General features: G+C 39.7%; 2 protein-coding genes across 2 annotated transcripts in view; one reads left to right on the forward strand and one right to left on the reverse strand.

The window, feature by feature from the left end:
* Positions 1 to 24,039, forward strand: part of Gpr158 (G protein-coupled receptor 158) — a 344,357-nt gene that overhangs the window by 34,404 nt on the left and 285,914 nt on the right. Inside the window, exon 2 of the mRNA XM_004659673.3 lies at positions 15,169 to 15,274. Within this exon, the coding sequence (XP_004659730.3) occupies positions 15,169 to 15,274 (106 nt within the window). The remainder of the gene's footprint in view (positions 1 to 15,168; positions 15,275 to 24,039) is intronic.
* On the reverse strand, positions 19,857 to 19,991 carry LOC105944090 (thymosin beta-10-like). Its single transcript, XM_045151090.1, has one exon. It carries the CDS (start codon positions 19,989 to 19,991, stop codon positions 19,857 to 19,859), a length of 135 nt encoding a protein of 44 aa, XP_045007025.1.

Consider the following 24,039-nt stretch of genomic DNA (forward strand, 5'->3'; position numbering starts at 1 on the left):
AGCCACCTCAGCATCAGTGGCCCTGTCTTCAGGATAGAAGTGAGCTTGTGTGTGCACGTGTGCTCATGCTAGAACTGAAGACAGAAGGAGGGGAGAGTGTTGGTACTGTGTAGAATGCAGCTGCCAGTCAGAACAATCCATAACCTATACAAACTGTGGGATTGGTTAGGCCCCAAACCTGCTTTCACTTGAATTAACCTGCAAACCCATTAGAGCCTATTTGTCTTGTGACTGCCTGGGGAATATGGTATAGGAGAGCAGGCCACTTCTTGTTTTCTTAGACAGCTCTCTTACTTTGATACGCAATGTGTAAATCTGGTAGAAGACCCTTCTCTGACCCTCTGTGTTCTTCCTTTTGAATTGCTACCTTAATTATTCTTAGTCTTGCTCACAACTCTGTCTTCCCTTTAAAAGGCAAATCCTGGAAAGATGACCCTCAGTTAACTGGATGGGACATTCCTGTGTACCCCAGTCATGACACAAAAGGATGTGAAGCTTGCTTGTTGGCATGTCTGACCTTGCATAATACTGCATCATTATTAGCCCCATTTCACTTCTAACACTCAAACTAACATAGTCAGGACTCAATGCTTTTTGCCTGAATGAATATATTTTACCTTTATTTTCTTTTGCCCCTCCCACTGTACTATTACCTTTTGAAGAATAATAACTTGAACTGTGAGTCTATACTACCACGTGGCAGAGTCTTACATGGTACAGCTCCCTTCCCTAATCTATCTGTAGCATGAACATAAAATCAGCTAAGTTTACTGAATATTATGAGACGCTTATGTGGAAACTACTTCTGTTGAACATGTAGCTGGGATACAGGTAATAATGAATAGACTTCAAGTCAAGTACATGATTTTGATTTCCTTAGATGAGACTCTGAAGATGTGGCAGGTGTTTTCCATGTCACTGAATTCCTGGGACTCTCCTTTATCCGTAGTGTAGAGATGCTATGCACTTCTCAGCTTGTTATAGTAAGGTTCTTTTTTAGTTTTAAAAATTATTTTATTTTTATTTATTTATTTGAGAGAGAGCGGGGGCGGGGGGGAGAAACAGGCAGAGAAATGGAGGGAGGGAGGGAGAGAGAGAGTGAGAATGAGCACACCAGAGCCTCCAGCCACTGCAAACTAAATCCAGATGCATGCTCCACCTTGTGCATCTAGCTTATGTGGGCCCTGGAGGAATCAAACCCGGGTCCTTTGCCTTTGCAGGCAAGTGTCTTAACCACTTAGCAACCTCTTCAACCCTTGTAAAGTTCTTTATAACTGAAAAGTGTTACAACTTTATTGGCTTGCGGTTAACAGTGTTTTTATTTAACTTTTGGCTTCCAAGTCATGTCTGGCATTTTGACCTCTGTCTTTGTTCACTCTGGCTTGTGATTTAAGTTTTACTTGAGCTGAGGGAAAAGTTGGCCTAATCTTGAAATAGCCCACATACCTGGCACCAAATACAATGGCTAAAGGTCATGCCTGATGGAGGAGACTTGCCAACTGTTTTCTGTCACGAAGACCCTGAAAGAACTATGTTTTTGTACCTATTACAGTTACGGGCTTAAAAGCTAAAAAATGAAGGTGCTGATTTTGAGAACAATGTGTCCTTAGGACGAGAAGGCCTGGTGAGGAAGATGCCCTCAAATGAATTTAACTAAAACTTAAAGTTACTGAAATTTGATTCTAGAATTTCCCACAGTTTTATGTAAAGGTTACTGAAATTTGATTCTAGAATTTCCCACAGTTTTATGTAAAAGAAAGGACTAAACTTTTTTTCCATTCCTCAGTCTTCCCTTTCCCATGATTCCGTTCTTGTCCTCTGACCTGTGAAGTGATCTGTTCATAGGCTTGCTCTTTTGTGAGCAAATAATTAACAATAATTTCTATTCTGAGACAGAAATGGAGAGAAAACGAGTATAAGCCCAAGAGGGCCTCTTGCTGCTGCAAACGAACTCCAGATGCATGTCTACTTTGTGTGACTGAAACAGGCTTTGTAAGCAAGTGCTGGTAAACACCGAGTCAAAGAGCAGGATTTCTTGGTCATAAGGGCAGGTAAATGTAATTTTACTGAATGTAAATGTGCTTTCTAGGCAAGGCAGAGCTAGTCTATACATGCACCAGGAAAGATTTCATTTTTTTTCCGACTTTTGGCATTCTACAGCTTTCTAATTTTTTTTTGCCACACTAATGAATGCAAAGCAATACCTCATTATTATTTTAATTTGCATTTCTCTGATTACTGACCTTAGCATCTCCTCATATGCTTGTGAGTCTGTTGGGTTTGCTCTTCTAGAATCTTGTTTTCATTACCATGCCTTTGTTTTTCTGGTGTTGCAGTAAATCTTGGTGCACTCAGGGTATCATTTCCTTGTCAAGTTTAGACATTGCAAAGTCATCCGATCTGTCCTTTTTAAGTTAATTTTACCCAGAATAGATTCCCTTGAACAGAATTAAAAAGACTTTGATGGTATTTACTTAATTAAAATTTTGATTTTATGTTTTGGGGTTTGTATATGAAGTCTTTCAATCACAAAACAAAAACATTTTCTTGTGTTTAGCAGCTACTAACTCTAGTTTTACCTTTCATGCCTAAGTCTTTAACGTCATAAGTTTGCCTGTATGCAACACTGTTGGGTGGGGGACTCACTCGTCCTTTCTCACCTACAGAGCAATGTTCTCGTACCACACGTGTGTGTCCAACACTCATGTTTGTTTCTCAGCTTTCTTTTTTCAGTCAGCAGCCACACGTCTGCCAGGGTTGAGCAAGATGTCTTAATATTTGTTTGGGCAATTTATCCTCTTTTCTTTTTCACAGATTTTATAATTCTGCTTGGACCAAAACAAGTATTTCAGAAATTCATCTGGAATTTTGATTGGTTATACATTAAACTTATAGTTCCATTTGAAAAGAATTTACTTTTTTTAAAATAAATTATCCCCATTGAGAGTATATGACATCTTTCCATTTGCTTAGCTTATGTTTTGTCCTTTGTTGGAGTTTTTGGAATTTTCTCATTGTTGAATTAATATTCATTAAGTTCACTTCTAGAGAATTTATGGATGTTTTTGCTATTTTATTTTTAAAAATATTTATTTATTTATGAGAGAGAAAGAAAGAGATGAAGGAAGGAAGAAAGAGAATGGGCATACCAGGGCCTTCTCTCATTTGCAAATTAACTCCAGATGCGTGCACCACTTAATGTATCTAGCTTTAGGAAGGTACTGAAGAATTAAACCTGGGCCATCAGGCTTCACAAGCAAGTGCATTTAACTGTTGAGCCATCTCTTTAGCCCACTTTTTGGCATTTTAGATGGTATCTCTTTAGTTACAATTTTTTTGAGGCAAGCCCAACAGACTGCCTTTTTTAAGTGTGTGTGTGTGAGAGAGAGAGAGAGAGAGAGAGAGAGAGAGACAGAGGAAGAATTGGCATGCCAGGGCCTCCAGCCACTTCAATCAAACTCCAGATACATGCACTTATTGTGCTCATGTGCAACCTTGTGCATTTGCATCACTGGGCATCTGGCTTATACGGGACCTGGAGAGTCAACCATGAGTCCTTAGGCTTTACAGGTAAGTGCCGTAACCACTAAGCTACCTCTCCAGCCATAGCTACATTTTTTTTTAAAAAAAATCAGAGCCGTGTAGAGAAATAGTAATAGTTTTTACTTTAAAAATATTTGTGTGTGCATTATGTATGTACATGTTTGTTAGTATGTGCATAGGCACGTATATGCCATTGTGTGTGTGTGTGTGTGTGTGTGTGTGTGTGTGGTCAGAGGACAACCTCACAGTGCTCTCTTTCACTTCTCTCTTCTTTGAGTCTCACTTCTTGTTGTGATGCTGGAAAGGATAGTCTAGGTGGCCTGTGAGCTTTGGGGTTCAACTGTCTCCACTTCCCATTGCTATAGGCATGTTGGGATGACAGATGTGTGAGCCACATTGTGTGAGTTCCCATGTTTGCTGGCTGTGAATCACTCTCAACTCAGCAGGCTTTAGGAGCAAGTGCTTATCACCACTGAACCATCTCCCCAGAACCTGATTTTTATTCTTAAGTCTGGTATCTAACTGTCTTGCTGAACTTACTGCTTTTATATTTATCTGTTGATTGATAAATAGTCATCTTTACAAATAATGACAGAGTAATCTCTCCCACGCTTTTCTCTTTCATTTATTGCTTGGTACTTGCTTTTATCTTTATCAGAAGCACTTGGAACTTCTGGTCCCGTGCTACACAGTGTCAGTGGCACGGCAAGCACATTAAAGGAAGCATATTAAAGAAGTTCCTTCTTCAAGAATAAGTCTTGATATTCAAGAATAATGCTTGATAAGGCAAGCATTATCAAGTTGAGTTTTCTAGCTTTCCATTAAAAATCAGGTGTAAAACTTGTAATGTTCCCCTTTATATTGATTAAAATATTTTTCTCAGACTTGGGTGGAGTCCTGTGCCTGTAATCTCAGCACTCTGGAGGCAGAGGCAGGAGGATCTCAAGTTTGAGGCTAGTCTGGGCTACACAGTGAGATCCTCTTTTAACAATGTCAAGGGCTGGGGATGTAGCTCAGTGGTAGGGGACTTTCCTGGCATATACAAGGCACTATCTTTGATCCCTAGAACCACATATTTTTTGGTCTCATTTCCTCTATTAATATAATGAATTTTACTGCTAAATTTTTCTGGTATTGAAACATCCTTGAGGGTTGGGCAGATGGCTCAGCAACTGCCTACAGGCTGCATGAGGTGGCAGACTGCATGCAATCCCAGTACTGGCAGGCAGACACAGGGCATTCCCAGGGCAAGCTGGCTAGCTGTACGCTGGGCAGGCCTCGGTAAACAAAGAGGAGGGTGTGTTTATGAAGACACCCAACATCAACCTCTGGCCTCCATGTGCAGACACACACACAGAGACACACATACGCAAAGACCCCTCAAACTTCTTTTGATTCCTTATATATATATATATATATATTCCCTTGGATCATGATGTACAGTTATTTTAATATACCATAACATTTATGGAGTCAATGTTTCCTTTAAACATTTTGGAAAAATATGGGTAGTTAAATGGGCACTTTTTTGGCATTATCTTCATGTGTTTGCAATCCAAATAAAATGAATAGGATATTTTCCCCTTCATTTCTGAAAATTCATGAACAAAGAAATAATTGTTCATTAAAAGTTTGGTAGAATTCATATGTAAATCAGGTTTTCTGAGAAGTAATTTGAACTTTTTGTGGTTATTGTTGTAGGCAACTTCTGTTTATTTCCCTTAAGGCAAACTTGGTATTTTATACTTTTTATCAATTTATTTTTTCCCTCCAGTGTTTTATCAGAATATGATTAATAATAATATAGCTTTTATACATGCCTTTACCTTTTTACTCTGTGTATTACTTATTTTCATATTTTCTGACTTTGCACATTTTATTTCTAATTATGGAGGTCTTCCCTTATCTTTTCAATAGATGAATTATTTTATGACTGGAGAGTTTTAAACTATTTTGAGTAACTATTTGGAGTAGAGCTCAGAATATTAGTAAAGATAGTAAAAAGCTCCCACGTACTCTTCACCAGTTTCCCGTAACAATACATCCGATACAGCCATGGTGAAATATTCCGTAGTAAGGACCAGCAGCCAGCCTATTGCACTTAGGTGGTCTTAAGTCTTACACCAAGGTCCATGAATCAGTTACTTTCTTGCTTCTGGAATTAAAAAAACAAAAAACAAAAAACACCCAACCAGAAGCATCTTAGGGATAGAAATAATTTATTTTGGCTTACAGTTCCAAAGCATAGAAGTCCTCATGGTGGGGAAAGCGTAGCAGAAAAGGAAGCATCATGTTGTCACTCCAGCAGACAGAGAGTAGAGTGAACGTCACATGGGGTCTAGCTATATCACATCAAGGCCCGCCTCCAGCAGTTCCTCCAGCAACGTTTCACGTCCCCCAAAGATCAACAAACTTCCCAAACAGTGACACCAACTGGGTCAAGTAGCCAAACACACGGGGCTCTGTGAGTCATTTTACATTAAAGCTACTAGAGTCAGTTTTCTATTCCAGGATGCAAAGTGGAATATCACATGTTGTAGGTGAATTGTGTTAATTTTATATTTGTATGTTGAAGTCCCAACTTCCAATATCTAAGGAATGAGATTATGTTTGGACATAGCCTCTTTAAAGAGGCAGTTAAGTTAAAATGAGACAATTAGCATGGTCCCTAATCCAATATATCTGGTGTCCTTATGAGGAACACAGGGAAGTTCATGAGAAGTCACAAAGAAAGAGAAAAGAAGAAACCAACACTTTAATGTTCTATTCATAGCCTAAAGGATTATATGAAATTGAAGTCCTGCTTTTTGTTTTGTTTTGTTTTTTCAAATTAGGGTCTTGCTGTAGTTCAGACTGACCTGGAATTTACTATGTAGTCTCAGGGCGGCCTTGAACTCACAGGGATCCTCCTACCTCTGCCTCCCAAGTGCTGGGATTAAAGGCATGTGCCACCATGGCTTCCAAGACGTCCTGCTTTTTATGTTGACTGCTCTGAAGCACTTTGGTGCAGCAGCCCTGGAAACGAACCTGCATATTACTTTGGTGAGCATTCTCATAGTATCTTCCAATCAGTTCTCCATGAATTTCTGAGTCTTTCTTTGTTTTTCAAGTATGCATTGTTATCCATCATTGGTTGACACTTCAGAAGAGAATTAATTTGTTAATTCCCTTGCTATGGATTCTCTGATGAATAAGGTTATGAAGTTTGTAATTACATTGTATCAAAGTACATGCTATTCATTAACTTTCTTATGATGGTGGAACTTTTTAAAAATTATTTTGATTTTTTTTGAGAGAGAGAGAGAGAGAGAGAGAATGAATGCACTAGGACCTTCATCTTGCTCAGAACGAACGTCAGAGGCATGCGCCCCCTAGTGGCGCATGTTCAACATTCATGCTTGCATCACTGGCTCTGTGGTACCTGGAGATTTGAACATGAATTCTTAGGCTTCACTAAGCCTGGGCAAGCAAGCACCTTAACTGCCAAGCCTTTTATCCAGCCTTGATGATGAAACTTTTAATCACTTGGTCACCATAGTGTTTTCCATGTTTCTCCAACCTACTACTTTTATTCATTAGCAGTGATTCATTAAGTGAGGTCCACACTCAGGGGTGGTGATGTAATTTTGGCTTTAGATACATGTTAAAACCACTACAAAGATGATTGTTTTGACGGAGATACTTCAGGGGTTATCTAAGTCCTGTTTCTCCTTAAGGATTTTCACATTATTATTAACATTTATCCACAGGTTTTGACTGTAACATTTACTACTATGTTGCTCAATTGCCTTTTCTGCACCGGGCATTGGACCCATGGCCTTATACATGCTAGGCAAGCCCTCTGCCACTCAGCTACATCCCCATCCCTAAAGTGATGTTCTCGTGATTTTCTGCTTCACCCATTCCTTCTAAATTTATTACCTGAAATTCTTCTGAGAGAAAGTTACTGTTGGCCCCTCATTGATTTAATCATGTTCTTACATGCCTATGGACGTATGTATGTTTATCTTTTTGTGTCCCAATTCAATAGTACCATTATTTAGCTTTCAGTTTTGAAACTGAGAACTCTTTAACTTGTCTCCTATTCTACTGATGTGCCTGTTTTGATTCATGACTCCTGCCTCTCTCTCAACCACAACCTTTGCAAGTAAGTACCTTCAGCCACTGACCTATATTCCCAGCCCATAAATAAAAGTTTAAATTCTTCCTGGGCCCTGAGGCTGGGGATGTAGCTCAATTGGTAGAGTGTTTTATCTATACTTATGGGTTCTGGCCCCAGGAACACATAAAGTGGGTGTGGTGGTGCACAACAATAACGTTAGCACTCTGGAAGTAGAGAGAGGCAGGAAAACCAGAAATTTAAGATCATTCCTAACTATGTACTGAGTTCAAGGCCAGTCTAAGAAAACAAATCCTGGATCCTGTTGCAACTGTGCAATAAAACCTTATGGATCTTGGTATCAATGTTGTTTAGCAGAAATATGGAGAAGATGCTCATTAGGCCATCTGGAGCCCTTTGGTCTACCTGAACTGTTTTGATGCCTTAGCCATCTTCTTGGTCCTGAAGGATTTCAAAGCTTCATCCTGTGGTAGTTCTTTGCACTATAGCCATTTCAGCTGTTGAGAATCTGTTCACTAGGAGACGCTGGGGATGAGAAACAGTTCTATTTTCATATGCTACAGGCCAAGCTTTTAGTATTTCTTCTACATTTTGCTCAAAACCAAAGCAGTTCCAGAGTAGCATTATCCACAACAGCCCAGACCAACCTGATGATCCACAGAGGAATGATAAACAAAGATGTGAGAGATGCATGCAATGGAAGACTACTCAGCCTTAAAAAGAAGGAAGTTCTGACGCTCATTACAATCTGGATGAGCCTTGGAGACATCACAGGAAGTGATGTGGGCTGATGAGAAGACAAATACCGTACAAACTATATACAAACTATATGAGGAACTTAGAGTTGTACAATTCACAGATATCAGAATGGTGGTTCTACTCTAGAAACTGTATAGAGGAATGGTGAGTTGTAATGAGTAGTTTCAGTTTAAATGTTCTGGAGACTAGATGTACAACTCTGTGAAAGTACTTAATACAACTAAACACTACTTAAAAGTGGTTAAGATGATATATTCAGTATCAAGTGTGTTTTGTTATGATTATTTATTTATTTATTTATTTATTTGAGAGTGACAGACACAGAGAGAAAGACAGATAGAGGGAGAGAGAGAGAATGGCGCGCCAGGGCTTCCAGCCTCTGCAAACGAACTCCAGACGCGTGCGCCCCCTTGTGCATCTGGCTAACGTGGGACCTGGGGAACCGAGCCTCGAACCGGGGTCCTTAGGCTTCACAGGCAAGCGCTTAACTGCTAAGCCATCTCTCCAGCCCCTTGTTATGATTTTTACAAAAGCAAAACCCCAGCAAAAACAGCACAGAAAACTAAGTAGCTCTTTCTTTAGTACAGCCCTTTCATTTTACATTTATCACAGGTATGAAGGGACCATACAGTTCTCTCTTGCATTCGCCTAGCATATTCAGCAGCAGATCTACTGTTCATTCATCCACAGGTGAAAGTGATGCTAAACTTTCTACCTATTATGTCACAGAAGTCCCTTTTCTTCTGCCTCAACAAAAAAGTTTTCATTGTGCCTCAAAACTCACCAACTTTTGTCAACTGTCGGAGACCCTTTCAGCTTCTGCCTCTGCTTGATTCCAATGCTAGTCCTACGCATTCCAGGGCTTAGTTACGGCAGCAGCCCACTCTTAGGCACCTACTCAATTCTGGCTAACTATTGTTAGAAGCAGATGCCTGACGGCAGCGGACCAACCAGCGCCTGCTTGATCAGCTTTTTAGTTCAGCAGAGCTTTTGCACAGATCTTCCATGAATGTTATCTCTGTGAACTGTTACTACCAATTTTTTGCAGCAGTGGAGCAGGAAATTACCTCCCAAGGTAACATGGGAAGGAAGCAGTGCAGATTCTTTAAGCTTTCCTTGGACACATCTGCTCCTTTCTTCCTCCTTGATCCACAGATGCTCACCATGGTCTTTGCTTCGGTGTCTGTAGCTACTTAGCTGCTCCTGCATTCTCTTAGCACTGGAGGTTTACCCAGAGTGAGTTGGGGGGGTTATACTGACTTAGATGCTGAGGGAGAATGTTTAAGAAACAACGAGGCAGGGGTTTGGGATGTGGTCCAGTACTAGAATGCTTGCCTAGCATGGGCAAGGCCCTGGACTCAATGCTAGCTAGCATCTCCAAGGAAAGATTTTTTTTTTTTTTTTTGTGAAACAGTATGAATTTTCCTGGGATCCCAATGTGAATTGTCTGAGACAAAAAGTGTTTCAGTGGGCTATTAGAAGTTAGAAGTAGAAAAGGCTTAATTAACTGTATGCTATTCTAAGGAATTTGGATTTTATTCTCTGTGAAAGTGAAAATATTAGCCTTGAACAGGGAAGTGTCAGGATCCAATTTCGATGTTTCAAAGGTTACAGACAGGTGGATGTCTTTTAGCCTTTTGCATGGCATTTAAACTTTATAACCATTGCTTAAATGAACACCTTCTAGAGGCCCGATAGGCACCAAGAATGAGTCCTGTGGCCAACTGTTTTGTAAAATTTGTGAAATTCAAGCACTTTAACTGCAATGGTCTCTTTCTGCTCTAACATGTCTCCAGTCACTAGTCTGTGTGCATTTCTGGAAACCAGCTAAAGGGAAGTTCAAGACTAGTTATGTTGGATATGATCTATGTTAAGGTACTTTGCAGTTACTACTGGGTATAGCCAAGTTATTGGCATCTGGTAATACTCTTACTGTCCATAGTGTGTACCTATCTTACAGTTGTAAATGAATCTGTCAGGTCAAAGGTCACACTGTGATATAAAGTGTATTAATGGCTTTGTATTTGCCTTGGCAAGTATCCAATGTTATAAACTTTAGAAAAATGCCAGATAGAGCCAAGCAGCCATTATAAAAAACTGTTTCTCTGGTGAGAGATGAAGGCCTCGAACTAGTCAGTGATGGTGGAAATGGAGTAGAAACGTCAAAAATACAAAAAGAATGCAGAACTCCAACTTATAGCCCTTTGCAACCCATTTGACACGGATTCATGCACAACACAAGGGTATTTCACTTGCTGAGTCTGAATCCAGTTAGGGGTTTGTTGAATTTCAGGCCGTAGGTAGAGGACCGTGGTGGTCTGAGAAGAAGCTAAGCACCCAGCCGTTTGGGGGAATACCACTTACTATGGTTTTCTTTTGTTGTTTGTTTGTTTCGGTCCTCACTTTCCATTCCCGAGCCCTTGAAACAGCAGCTACTTTCTGGCCTCCCTCACAGCTTCCCAAAGGCCAGTACTCACCGGATGTGGGAAGAACATTTCCACCCCAGAGACTGTAGCTCAGGGGAATCTGGGCACAGGCATCCTGGGGCTTCTGGCGGGGCTCTGCCTGGCCTATGCATGGGGGTGTTTGGGTATTTGGGTCTTCACATTGCTTCAAGCTGACTACTCTTCCCCAGTAAGAGAGAATTTTCCTCGCACGTAGTCCCCTAACCGTCTCTCTCCCGCGCAGGAAGCAGGAAGTCTGCTGCGCTTTCCCCAGGGCCTTGTAGGTCTCCAGGCACCAAGTCAAGGTCCTAATGAAGATGAGTCAGCGCTGATTTCCCAGCTGGTGAACCCATGGCTCATTACCTCTAGTGCTTGTGCGCAAACCCAGAGGGCTTCAGAGTTGCCTTTAAAGTCTGTGGTGACTTTTTGGCTTCTGTATGAGAACTTGGAATTAGGAAGAGAAAGTTCTCAACCGTTAAAATACATATTTCTGAATCCAGTTTTCTCCAGGAAAAATAAATAAAAAAAGAAGCACCAGAATAATTGCAGTCTCATGGTAGACACGATGCTGAGTGAGCTGGGATGTTTGGAGATTACCACCATCTTGCCACTAAGTTCCTGCTGTTTGTGGGTAGTTGAGGAAGACAACTCTTTATTACTAACAATTTTTGTATAAGTAGAAATGCATATTTTGGTGAGTTTATGCCTTAAAAGTACTTTTTAAATTAAATGTTCAAGGAAGAATATCAAAATGTCACAGGGAAAGTTGTCCAGTGGGAAATCTCATGACACAGGTGATGGAATGCATGAACTGCTATAACCACGCCGTCAGCCAGCATCTCCTCCCAATGAGGCGTTTCCTGCCCACCTAGTAAACATTTTTTTTTATCCTGCCCTCCTTTGATTTACCCCCAGCAGACATCTTCCTTTGTAATGAATAGTATAATTTATTTATTTGCTACAGTCATAATTTATTACCTGTCTATCCTACATTAGAATTAAGCTTCCAGAATGCAGTACTATCCCCTTTCTGATCGCGTTCACAAACAAGAACAGAACAATTCTGGTTTATTATAGGATTCAGATTAAGAGCAAGCTAACTTTCTTTTGCAGGTGGTCAGTTAAGGGATCTGGGTCCACAAGAACATAGATGGTAGGTCCTGGAGACACTAGCAGAGAACGCCAGTGTGATTCAAGATGTGATAAGGAGCAGCTTCCTGATTCTTCCTTCTTAAGTTTTCATGGTCTCCCCACCCCAACCACCGTCAAGCCGTTCTGAGTCTGTGCTCTCCTCCTTGGCCCACCACCCAACCAAGGTCCTTCATATACATTTGAATTTGGCAAGGAGGTTCATCCCAATTGGATACCTAATTTATAAAGCGACCTGATCCACGTCACCATGCAGATTTTCTGGGACTTTTTTACCCCTCTTAGCACTCCTCCCGGCTGTGTGTGTAGGGGTGGTGCTCCCAGCTCAGGAACTTTTCTTCTACTGTCTCTTAAAAGTTAATCTTTCATGGATTACCCTTCCTCATGTTCTGTGTATATGCCTAACAATCGCTTGCCAATTGTAAGACAAGATCTTGAAAACCACTGGCTTCGGGGAATTCTAAGCCCATTCAGATCCCAGAGGGGCTTCATTTCTCTCAACCATGCAACAAGAGGTCCTCACTATTTATTTATTGAATTAAAGAAGGGCTATGTTATGCCCTAAGATATTTAAGTTAGATGATTGCCATGAACTACGTGGAGCACAGTTTTATTGAAAATCTTAGTGGTGAAAGCTAGCAGCAATCACCAAATATTTATTGGACCCTTCCTTTGCCCAAACAATAACCTTCCACATCCCTTGAGTTTAAAAAAAAATATTTTGTTTATTTATTTATTTGAGAGAGAGAAAGAAGGAGGGGGAGAGAGGGAGAGAGAAGGGATGAGAATAGGTGCCCAGGGTCTCTAGCTACTGCAAATGAACTCCTGACACATGTGCCATCTTGTGTATCTGGCTTACGTGGGTCCTGAGGAACTGAACCTGGGTTTCACATGCATTCTCCATTAAATTTCTTGATATTTTATAAAATTCCTTACAACATTTGGTGGCAGAATCGATGTGGTGCACCTTTGTGACCTCCATATAATATCTTACGGTGTTACACACAAACCAGACTACAGACATTGTTGAGAGAGCAAAGCACTGAACTGAGTTAGACATTGGAATGTCTCAAGAATACTTGGGAATCTAGTACTTATCACATGAACACTGTGGCATTGTGGTTCACAACAGTAGTGTTTTCCAAATGGGGTATGTTATTCTGAAGGGCTTGAACATTTTGTATGATTTTTTGTTTTTATTTCAATGATCATCTGAAAAATTAACTTGCATATACTCTAGGTTATTTGCATGATCGTAAGGCTTGAAGATTTTGAGCATGTTAATACTGTAAGGTTCAGATTTGAAAGTAGAGTACTCGGAGATATACTGTTTCTTTGGGCCTCCGGATTTATTTAACACTAGAACAGAGAATTGTGGGTTCTGAAGCAAGCAAGGAAGAAGTCTTGGAGGGTGGTGGATGTAAGGTTTCTTGGGGAGTGGAGTACTTCATGGGGCGTGGACTTGTGATCCACGTAAGTGATCAGGGGATCTGAGCACCTGTTAAATTCTGAGTAAGGAGGCTCTTGCTATTGAATGTCTATCCAGCACAGAGGACTTTGTTCCCTTGACCATGAGGAGGTAGCATTCCTTACTCCAAATACTGGCTGTGAGGCTTCACACTTACAAAGTCATAGACCTGGGCATATTAGGTACATGTCACAGCTGTGTGGAATGGGAAAGAAAGCCAGCCTGTCCCAAACCTAACACTATATAGTATAACACTTGATTCCAGGTTAAAGAAAATAACAGGAAAACAAAAATGATTTATTTACTGCAAGGAAGCCCAAATCACATTAAGCTTCTTTGTCAAATGTCATGGTAGTTTAAAAGGAAGAAAGGGATAAAAGAAATAAATCATTAATATGTGGTAAATAGAAGTGCCACACTACTGCTTTGAGAGGGAATAGTCACTAATTTTACCTTTAATTTTTGTTAGTTTTACAGGTTTTTTGCATATGTTTTATAATCAACTCTCATTTTTGTGACTATATGAAGTGCTGGACTTGAAACTATTCCTTTTAGTTTGTTTGTTTTTGTGGGGTTATTTTGTTAACTTTTTTGAGGTAGATAGAGTCTTACTCTATACCAGGTTGACCTAGGCCTTACTCTGTAGTTCCAGGCTGGTCTTGAACTCACAGTGATCCTTCTATCTCTGTCTCCCAAGTGCTGGGATTAAAGGCATGTGCCACCATGCCTGGCTTGAACCTATCAATATTTCATATTTAACTAATATCATAGTGCAAATAGCTTAAGTTGGTGATATAGGATCTGAAAATACATTTTTACTTTTAGATGTTTTAAGTGAGAGTGTCCTTGCTTTATGCAAATACATGCAAACCATATTCTATAGTTTCAAGCCCAACCATTTCACTTGAGGCTACATGAGACAGCTCAGTACATGGCAGGTTTCTGCAGCTCTTGCTGGTGTTGAGGCTGATAAATGCATGGAGTCTTAGGAAAATATGGAGAACTTGATTGAAGAAAACAGGAATTTTAGATAAACTTGGAACTCTCTTTGCAAGGTGACTTTTGACTCTAAATTTGTGAGTGCCCTTCTGAGGGACTCCTCAAGTGACTAAGTGATTTAGTCTTTCTGTAGATGGTGCAGACGTCTGGTGTGGGACTTTGGGAGACATATGGAGCAGTTCAAAGCCATTGTGATAGCAGATCAGAGGAAAGAGAAGCTTATTATTTGATACTACCCTCCCCTTCAACCACCCCAACTTCTGTCCCTCTGGCTTTACAATGGGAGGAAGCAGCAGAGAAAAATGAGATAAAGGCTTGACTATGACTCATTTTAATAAGAAGAGTTTGGGTGGGTGCTATTAAAGAATCAAGTTTTCTACCATGTCCATGACAACCTTGTCGGCTTCTGTCAAACTGCACTTACTGAGCCCCTCTTCTATGCAGGCACGTGTGAAAGCGGAAGGCAGCGAACAGTACGAGCTCTACTTGCAACTTAGACGAAGCTCGTACTTGCTGGCTTTGTCCTGTTAGGTAGCTTCACTGAGTATTGGAGAGTGAAATATGAACGGACACTCTGAAAACTTTAGTTCATTCTTGCTTTGATCAATTTTCGGGACAGAATGCAGAGTTAGAAGTTGTAAAGACTCAGATTAATTTGTTACTTTTTATGTTTTTCTTAATTTTAGGGGTGTCATGAAAGTTGATATTAATCTTCAGAAAGTGGACATTGACCAATGTTCCAGTGATGGCTGGTTTCCAGGAACTCACAAATGCCACCTCAACAACTCTGAGGTAAGGGTATGAAGATGACAACTGGTGAAACTGGAAGCTGAAACATGGGTGGCTTTTGCATATGTTTTATTTGCTTAGGATCAAGAAGAACCCTGATGAGAGAAAAATCTATGAAGAACTCAGTTCTGACAAATAGACTAAAAGAGGGGCAGAAAATAAAAATTGTGCAGAATAACTTCATGTTAGGGATTCTTTTGAGAGAAGGCCAAAAGAAAGTTATGCTTAAAGGCTGATTCAATGGGCTGAAATTTTTAAAAAAGATTTTATTTTTACTTATTTATTAGAGACAGAGAAAAGGAAAGAGAGAGAGAGAGAGGGAGAGAATGGGTGCACCAGGGCCTCTAGCCACTGCAAATGAACTCTAGACACATGTGCCACCATGTGCATCTGTCTTACCTGAGATCTGGAGAATTGAACCGGGGTCCTTGGACTTCACAGGCATGCGCCTTAACCACTAAGCCATCTCTTCAGCCCCTGAAATTTTTAAATAGCCCTAAAATAAGGAAACAGTCCAAGGGGAATCAACTAGATAAGCATTTTCATGGAAGGTGATGACTATTGTGCATGAATGGGGTTCATTCACACTGTCATCTGCTGAAAAGCACAAGGGGCATGGCAGGGCCATTCTGAAAACAAGAAGACTATTATATGCCCAGGAGAATGGAGGGGAATTAGTTATAATTGTGTGTACTTTGCAATTTCAACTTCTACCTGTGCTTGATTTCATGACATCTTTGTTGGTAAAGAAATAGAGATCATGTTTCTATAAGTAGCACTTACATTTTTTAGAAGAAAAGGACATGTTGCTTGATTTTTATAGCTTCAAAGGAGAACTGTGATGACCTGCTACTGATTGCATTCTCAGGACTCTAAGGTCTCAAAATGCTATGAAGCAAATATACAATACAGTTTTCTCATCTTATACTTTTACTATCCCACTCTTGATTCCATGAATTTGTAGGGAAAGTCTGTTTAGTTTATTTAAAATAGGAAGATATTTCTACCAGTGTAGGATCTTATACTTTTAATTTAAGCTTTAGTCATTTGTGAATAGCAGTTGTACAGAGAATGTATGTGTGACTTTAAAGTAAGGTATTTTAAGTCAGGAGAACATTTAACATTAAGTACTTTTTTGTATTATTACACTGATAAGAGCACAGACACACACACACACATGTACACACACACACACACACACACACATCCCTTGAATATATGACATGGTGCAACCCAGCACATTTATTTATTAACCTAGGTGGTCATATTATAAGAACTATTTCCTTGTGGAAGATTGATTTATTTTCATTGAATCATAATATTAATTTTTTGGCTTGTGTCTTTTGAAGCTTCCAATTAAGCCAAGTTATTTCAAGATAAAGGACTATCCTTGATTATAATGAATAAAGTTAGGCTGAAATATCTAAATTCTAGAATTTTGTGTGGAAATATGATATTTATTCAATTTTTAGTGAAATAAACTAGGAAAGCATATTCAACAAGATAACTGACATTTCAGTGAATTTCATTTGAAAATGTAGCAAGAGGTTAGGTGATCAAAACAATAAAGGAACATAAAATGCATGGCTTGACTTAGAGTTTGGATCTGTCCAGGTACTAGAGGTGGCAGTAGGGGAAGTTTGAGTCCTGGGCTGTGCCCAGGAAGTCTCTGTTTGGAAGAATGCTTCACACAGGGCTGGCGGACCTGGGGACACTTTTTTTTAATTGGGATTCTCTAAGCTCCTTCAGTTTGTGAGGGTCTCTTCGGAAGCCTGCAAGCTCTCCATAGGACATAAGGCCTGTGCAGTAGGAGTAGCTTTTCAGTTCCTTCTCTGGCTGGTGTGAATTGGAGATTAGAAATCATTTTCTCCTGAAGTTTTTATTCTTTGGGAAAACAAGAAAAGTCTCTTGCTTGGGGCTTTTTGTAACTGCTCTGTTTTTCGCTTGTCCTTCTATCCTGATATGGAGGCTATATCTTTATCTATCCTGATATAGAAGCCAGGAGTCACTCTGTAAACTGATGTTTTTGGAAAATATTTAACATGGTTCATATTTTTAGGATGCAAGGTCACATCTTTATAAATATCCACGTCATCAGAAGTCAAGACATTCATTAGGTTTATATTGGGCTCTATATCTTGCTAATGTTTAATATTCTTCTCTTACAAATAGTCAAGGAGCCTACCTAGTAAATGAAGCAAGCTTCACTTCTTTTTATTGATTTTTAAACATTTTATTTATTTATTTGACAGAGAAAGAGGGAGAGAAAGGAGAGAAAGAGAGAGAGTAGGACAGAGAGAGAGAGAGAGAGAGAGAGAGAACGGGCACTCCAGGGCCTCCAGCCTCTACAAATGAGCTCCAGATGCTTGTGCCCCCTTGTGCATCTTGCTAACATGGGTCCTGGGGAATTGAACCTGGGTCCCCAAACACCATAACCATTAAACCATCTCTCCAGCCCAAACTCCACTTCTTAGTGCTTACTGAAGTGTCAATTTCTCAGCCTTTAGGATAAATTAAACTAGATCAATAGGTGTGATATTAGAAATAGGTACCTGGTATGGAATCACAAGAGCCTCGGGAGCATTTTAGAAAGGCATGGGGAAGAAAAAATAATCTCTCAATGAGTTTAGGTTGTTATGAGGTCTGGGAAGCCACCCCCAGTACCCCGGGACATAGCAAAACAAGATCTAACTGACACTGTGACCTGATAGCACAAGTTTTGTGCTGTAAACTTATCCAGATCGTTTCAAAATGGACTTGATCATATTTTCAGGATCTACTTAATCTATTCTCCTTTTGGTGTTTTGAGTACCCAAATTCACTTCCTCAGAGTATTTCATCAAAAACACAAATGAGTTCATGTTTGTTTTAAATGTTTTATTCTGCTTTGTTTGCACTATAAAAATATTTTATTTTTATTCATTTACTTGAGAGAGAGAGGGTGGAAAAGAGGACGAAAAAGAGAGAGAGAGAAGCAGAGAGAGAAAAAGGCAGAGAGAGAATAGGTGCACCAGGGACTTCAGCCACTGCAAACCAACTCTGAATGCGTGTGCCACCGTGTGCATCTGACTTCCATGGGTCTTGGGGAATTGAACCTGGGTCCTTTAGCTTTGCAGGCAAGCACCTTAATTGCTAAGTCATCTCTCCAGCCTGGCTATGATAATTTTTAAAGTCATTTGAAATAGGAAATGTAAAGCATTTTATTTATAGCTATCAGTAAAAATGTTTTAAGTGTCTATATAGTGAATATATATTTTAAAATTTACATTTTATTTTATTTATGTATTCTGTTTATTATTATAAGTCAAAACACAATAAAGTTGACATAAAGATGAAATAATTTAGCTGAGCGTGGTGACTCAGGTCTTTAATCCCAGCACTCAGGAGACAGAGAAGGAAGAGTGCTATGAATTCAAGGCAAACCTGGACTACAGAGTGAGTTCTAGGTCAGCTTGAGTTATGGTACTTTCTTATTTTAAAAATGATGGAATAATTTAATGTACATTAGATTATTTTGTAAAAATAATTAATTAGATCTTTTTTGCTGCTTAAATACCTTTATTTTTTTTTTTTTAATTTGGCACATCAATAGCTCTGTAAAATATTTCTCCTGTCCCATGACAACAATATAGTTGACTCATAATTTCTTCAAAACTTTTTAGTGAGGATGTTCTGATCAATTATGATTCATCACTGTGAAAGCCTTAGTTTAATGCTTAGTAATGCAGTGACTCAAGGGTCTCTAGGTTCAGTTTATTTCTGTACTTAATTTTAACATCTGTTGTAAGTGAATGGTCTGCCTCACAAGGATGTATCAATCTAAACTGAAGGACTAAATTATAGATTTTGTTTTCTTTTATTATGAGAGAGAGAGAAACAGAGAGAGAGAGAAACAGAGAGAGAGAGAGAGAGAGAGAGAGAGAGAGAGAGAGAGAGAATTGGCATGCTAGGGCCTTAGCCACTGTAAACAAACTCCAGATGTATGTACTACCTTATACGTATGCACCACCTTATGCATCTGGTTTACATGGGTTATAGGGAGTCGAGCCTGGGTCCTTAGGCTTCACAGGCAAGCACCTTAATTGCTAAGCAATCACTCTAGGTTTTTTTAAAAAAAAATATTTTCACTTATTTTTGTGTGGAGAGAGAATGAGAGAGAGGGAGAAAGAGAAATGGCATGCCAGGGCCTCTTGTTATTGTAAATGAGCTATAGACACACATGACTGTGCTTCTGGCTTTACTTGGGTACTGTGGAATCAAAACAGGGCCAGCAGGCTTTGCAAGCAAATACCTTTAGTTGCTGAGCCATCTCTCCAGATTCTGTTTTCCTTCTTTCTTTTTGTCACAAGGTGAGTTTTATTTTCATTAATCATACAAATAACTTTCTACAATATACCAGGACCAATATGAAAATTTGGCCATCCATTTGGGGGTCCCCACAGAGAGACCCCACAGGCTGGTGGCATCGGTGTGGAGAGCCCAGGTTCATAGTACAGTTTGTGGCTCCTCTCTGTCTTGCATGATGATTCTACCTCCACATCACGAGGGGACTCAGAGATGACAGGGTGAGGGGTCCTCTAAGCTCTTAGAAAATCTCTCTACGATTTTCCTGTTCAATGGTCTCTTTGGTCAGCAGGATGTTTTTCTGCAGCATTTCTGTTTTCTTCAGCCTGGCCTTATTGAAGCTGGTGATTTCCTCCGTGTCTAGTTTGTCTGCCATCTTCTTAAAGGAATCGGTGTGGAAGCTGGCTCTGAGCCTAGGCTCCTAGTCCCCCCACGCACATAGCTGTAGCAAGAGACCCCAGAGCCTGTTTTCTAAGTTACGATATTTTCACCTTATAGTTCTATCTCCCAGTGCAAAGGTTTCTGCAGAAATATAACTGGGAAATTTTCACCTTACTTCATTTTAGTTGGTGCTTGAAAACTAATTAGAAAACTAGACATTTAACTTTTTAAAGAAATAAAGAAATACGTAAATAATCAATTGAATTTCTTCAAGTGGAAGACTTAAACTGACTAAATCTTGTTTTCAAGTTTAAACTGTATGGCTCTATGAATGTAGTTTTTGGTGAAAACAAAACAAAAAACATCCTGTATACCAGAAACCTTTTCAAATATCCCCTTTCAGTATGCTCACTTTAAGAGACTTTCTCATGGTTTGATGAAGTTCACTTTTACTTTTTTGAAGGAATGGCTTATGTGTTTCTTATGTATTTAAAAATATTTTTATTTATTTAGTTGCAAATATAGAGAGAGAAAACACACACACACACACAGAAGAGGCAGGGAGAATGGACACACCAGGGCCTCCAGCTGCAAATTCCAGATGCATACCCACCATACATCTGGCTTTATATGGGTACTAAGGAACCTGGGTTGCTAGGTTTTGCAGCCAAGCCTTAAACCACTGAACCATATCTCCAGCATATGTATGTATATATGTATGTATATATACTTTTTAAAAAAATCGGTTTTGTACTCAGTGAATACAGTCAAGTCGGTACCATTGCTAGCCTCCTCCTCCCTGCCCTCCCCCGGCCCCTCCTTGTTGGGTTATATGGGTCATACTTTGTGGGGTTAGCCCTCAGTTATGGGTAGAAGGAAATGCTTCTGTGTAATTTTTTTATACAGGGTCTCATATAGCCCAGACTGGCCTCCAACTCACTATGTATCTAAGGATGACCTTAAACTCCTGGTCCCCCTGCCTCCATCTCTTGAGTGCTGGGGTTTAGGCATGTACCACAGGTGCCTTACTTAGGTATGTTTTTGAACATATCTACTGCATAGACACCATTGGTAACTACTGTTATCAGAGAGGAGGTGAGCAAATGTACATATTTGCCCTTTTCATAAACTAAATGCATAGCTAATCTTTAATCTCAGAAATAAACACTATGATATAATCAGAAAATATTTATGGTGGGAGATTTTATGGGTCACACAGTATCTCATTGTGAAGAATTGTAGTTTTGTGTTTTAAAATAATTGGCTTTGTAAAACCATCTAAATGGCCAAATGTAAATAAGAAGTTGAAATTTTAAAGCAAATGAAGGAAGTAGCTACTGTCAGTATTTCTATCATGAAATTTTCAACTTTCTTTCAGGGAAATCTGAAGAATTTTATCCGATTTTTAAAAAAGTTAAGTAGAGGGTCTGGAGAGATGGCTCAGCAGTTAAGGTGCTTGCCTGCAAAGCATAATGACCCCAGTTCAATTCCCCAGTACCCATGCAAAGCCAGTTGTACAAAGTGGTGCATGTATCTGGAGTTTGCTGTAGCTGGAGGCCCTGGAACACCAGTTCTCTCCATATGATAGTCTTCTCTCTATTTCTCTCTGCTTACAAATGCAAGTGAAATATTAAAATAGTTAAATATAAATCAGAGTTCTAGTATTTTCTTTTGTGCCAGTTGCCCTCTCATGTACTCCTATCTTGGAGGTTACGTGTTTCTTCTTTTTATGGTGCTGGATCTCAAACTCAGAGCACTGTATATGGTAGGCAAGTGCTATACCACTGGGCTACACCTCCAGTGTCTTAAGACTACCTTTTAAATTTATCTGAGCAACATTCCAGATGGTCCGCTCAGCAAATGGCTTTAACTTGCTGTAAGATGTACATTAGGTAGCTTGTTATCATTGGGACCAAAATACCTGGTATAAACAAATTCAGACTGTGGAGATGGCTCAGCAGTTAAAGACACTTGCTTGTAGCCTACTGGTCTGAGTTCAACTCCCCAGTACCCATGTATATCCAGACACAGACAGTGGCAAACATATCTGTTGTTCATTTTCAGCAGCAAGGGACCATGGTGCACACGCACGCACACACACAAAATAAGCTGGGTGTGGTGGCACACACCTTTAATCCTAGCACCAGGGAGGCAGAGGTAGGAGGATTGCTGTGAGTTTGAGGCCATCCTGAGACTCCATAATGAATTCCAAGTCAGCCTGGGCTAGAGTGAGACCCTACCTCAAAAAACTAATAATAATAATAAAAATAATAAATAAATAAATTAAAGTGGGAAGGACTTACTTTGACTTATGGTTTCAGAGAATTCAGTCTATGCTTCCTTGGTCCCATGTGCTTGAAAAGAACATCATAGTGGCAGGATGATGTGACATTTACTTTATGGGCAATCGAGGATCAGAGGAAAGCAGATGCAGGTACTCCATGGGCTTTCTCCTTTTTACACTTGTATCTCATCTGGTCAACTGACCCCTGGATTCTAAGTTTAGCCAAGTTGGGAATTATCCATCCCATCATAGTTTTCCCTACATCCCTTCTTATCAATGAATGTATTCAGAATGAATCTATCTGTAAGTCCACATACTCTAATTAGTAAATATATTTTGAAAGAGACTGATTAAGAAGGGGAAAGGGTAGATGGATAGTGGAGTTGCAAAGGGGAAAGTGTGTGTGTGGAAGAATTACCATGGTTTATTGTCTATAATTATGGAAGTTGTGAATAAAAATTAAATACGTAAAAAGAACAGAAAAAATACTTTGAGAAGGTTTAAAAGGTAAGAATGGGTATCACTTGGCATATGAGACGAGGAAATGAGGGACTTCCAGCCAAGATGGTGACTGCCTAGCTGCACTGCAAGTCCCTGGGAAAGAAAGAAAGATGCAGATCCTAAGAAGAGAGCCACCCCATCATACCTCAAAAGGGCCCCGGCTGAAACTAAGAAAAATTGGCAAAACAAGCAAGGGTGCTGTTTTCCTGATGAACCGGATACCAGCACAAGGGGGAGGGAGACCAATACAGAGAAAAATCAACTTCTACCAAATCAGAGAGCCAGAGCCTCAGAGGCCCCCAACACCTCATCACTGAAGCAGACCAGAAATGAACCCAACATGGCTCAGGGAAATTTTACAGAAGAGGGGGTGGAAAGAATGTCAGAGCCACATGTTGGGTCAAGATATGCAGAGATATTTATCGTACCAATAACTGTGGGCTAACTCCACAATGCACGACCCATTTACATCAACAAGGAGGGACCAATGGGGAGGGAGTAGGTCATGGATGAGCCTAATAATGGTACCAAACTGCTTGTATTTGCTGAATAGCAAACTAATAAAAAAAAATAGAAGAGGAAATGAATATAAAGGCCTAAGGAAATCAGTAGGTAATCTTTCTTAAAACCTTCTCCTCACAAACCACAGTTTATTTATTTGGTTATTCATTCAACAGGATTCACCATGTTTTTTTCCAGAGATTTTTCATGTAGTTTAATTCCTGATTTAGTGAAAAGCACTTAGAAACAGTGTTCATCAGTTCTCATCTGGTCTTCTCTTGCATCATTGTGCTTCTTTTCGCTAGAATATTTGCAGATATTGCTGCTTCCCTATCTCTAGATCTATGCTGTCCAACATGATAGACACTACCTATATGTGGCTATTGAAATTTATAATTAAATTAAATCAAACAGAATGACAATTTCAGGCACCTGATCTCCTAACCTAATATTAAGGATTTAATAGTTACTTGGAGGCAGTGGTTATCATTCTAGGGCAGTGGACAGTTTGGCTCTATAATATGGTTTAGCTTATAGTGTAGGTATACCAAGTGTGTGTGTGTGTGTGTGTGTGTGTGTGTGTGTGTGTGTGTGTGTGTGTGTTTAAAATATTTTTATTTATTTGAGAGAGAAAGAGACAGGGAGAAATAGGCAGAGAGTAAATATAGTTGTGCCAGGGCCTTCTGCCACTACAAATGGACTCTAGATGCATGTTCCACTTTGTGCATCTGACTTTATGTGGGTACTGGAGAATCAA

Source organism: Jaculus jaculus, chromosome 5 (genome assembly GCF_020740685.1).
Source record: "Jaculus jaculus isolate mJacJac1 chromosome 5, mJacJac1.mat.Y.cur, whole genome shotgun sequence".
Taxonomy (NCBI): domain Eukaryota; kingdom Metazoa; phylum Chordata; class Mammalia; order Rodentia; family Dipodidae; genus Jaculus; species Jaculus jaculus.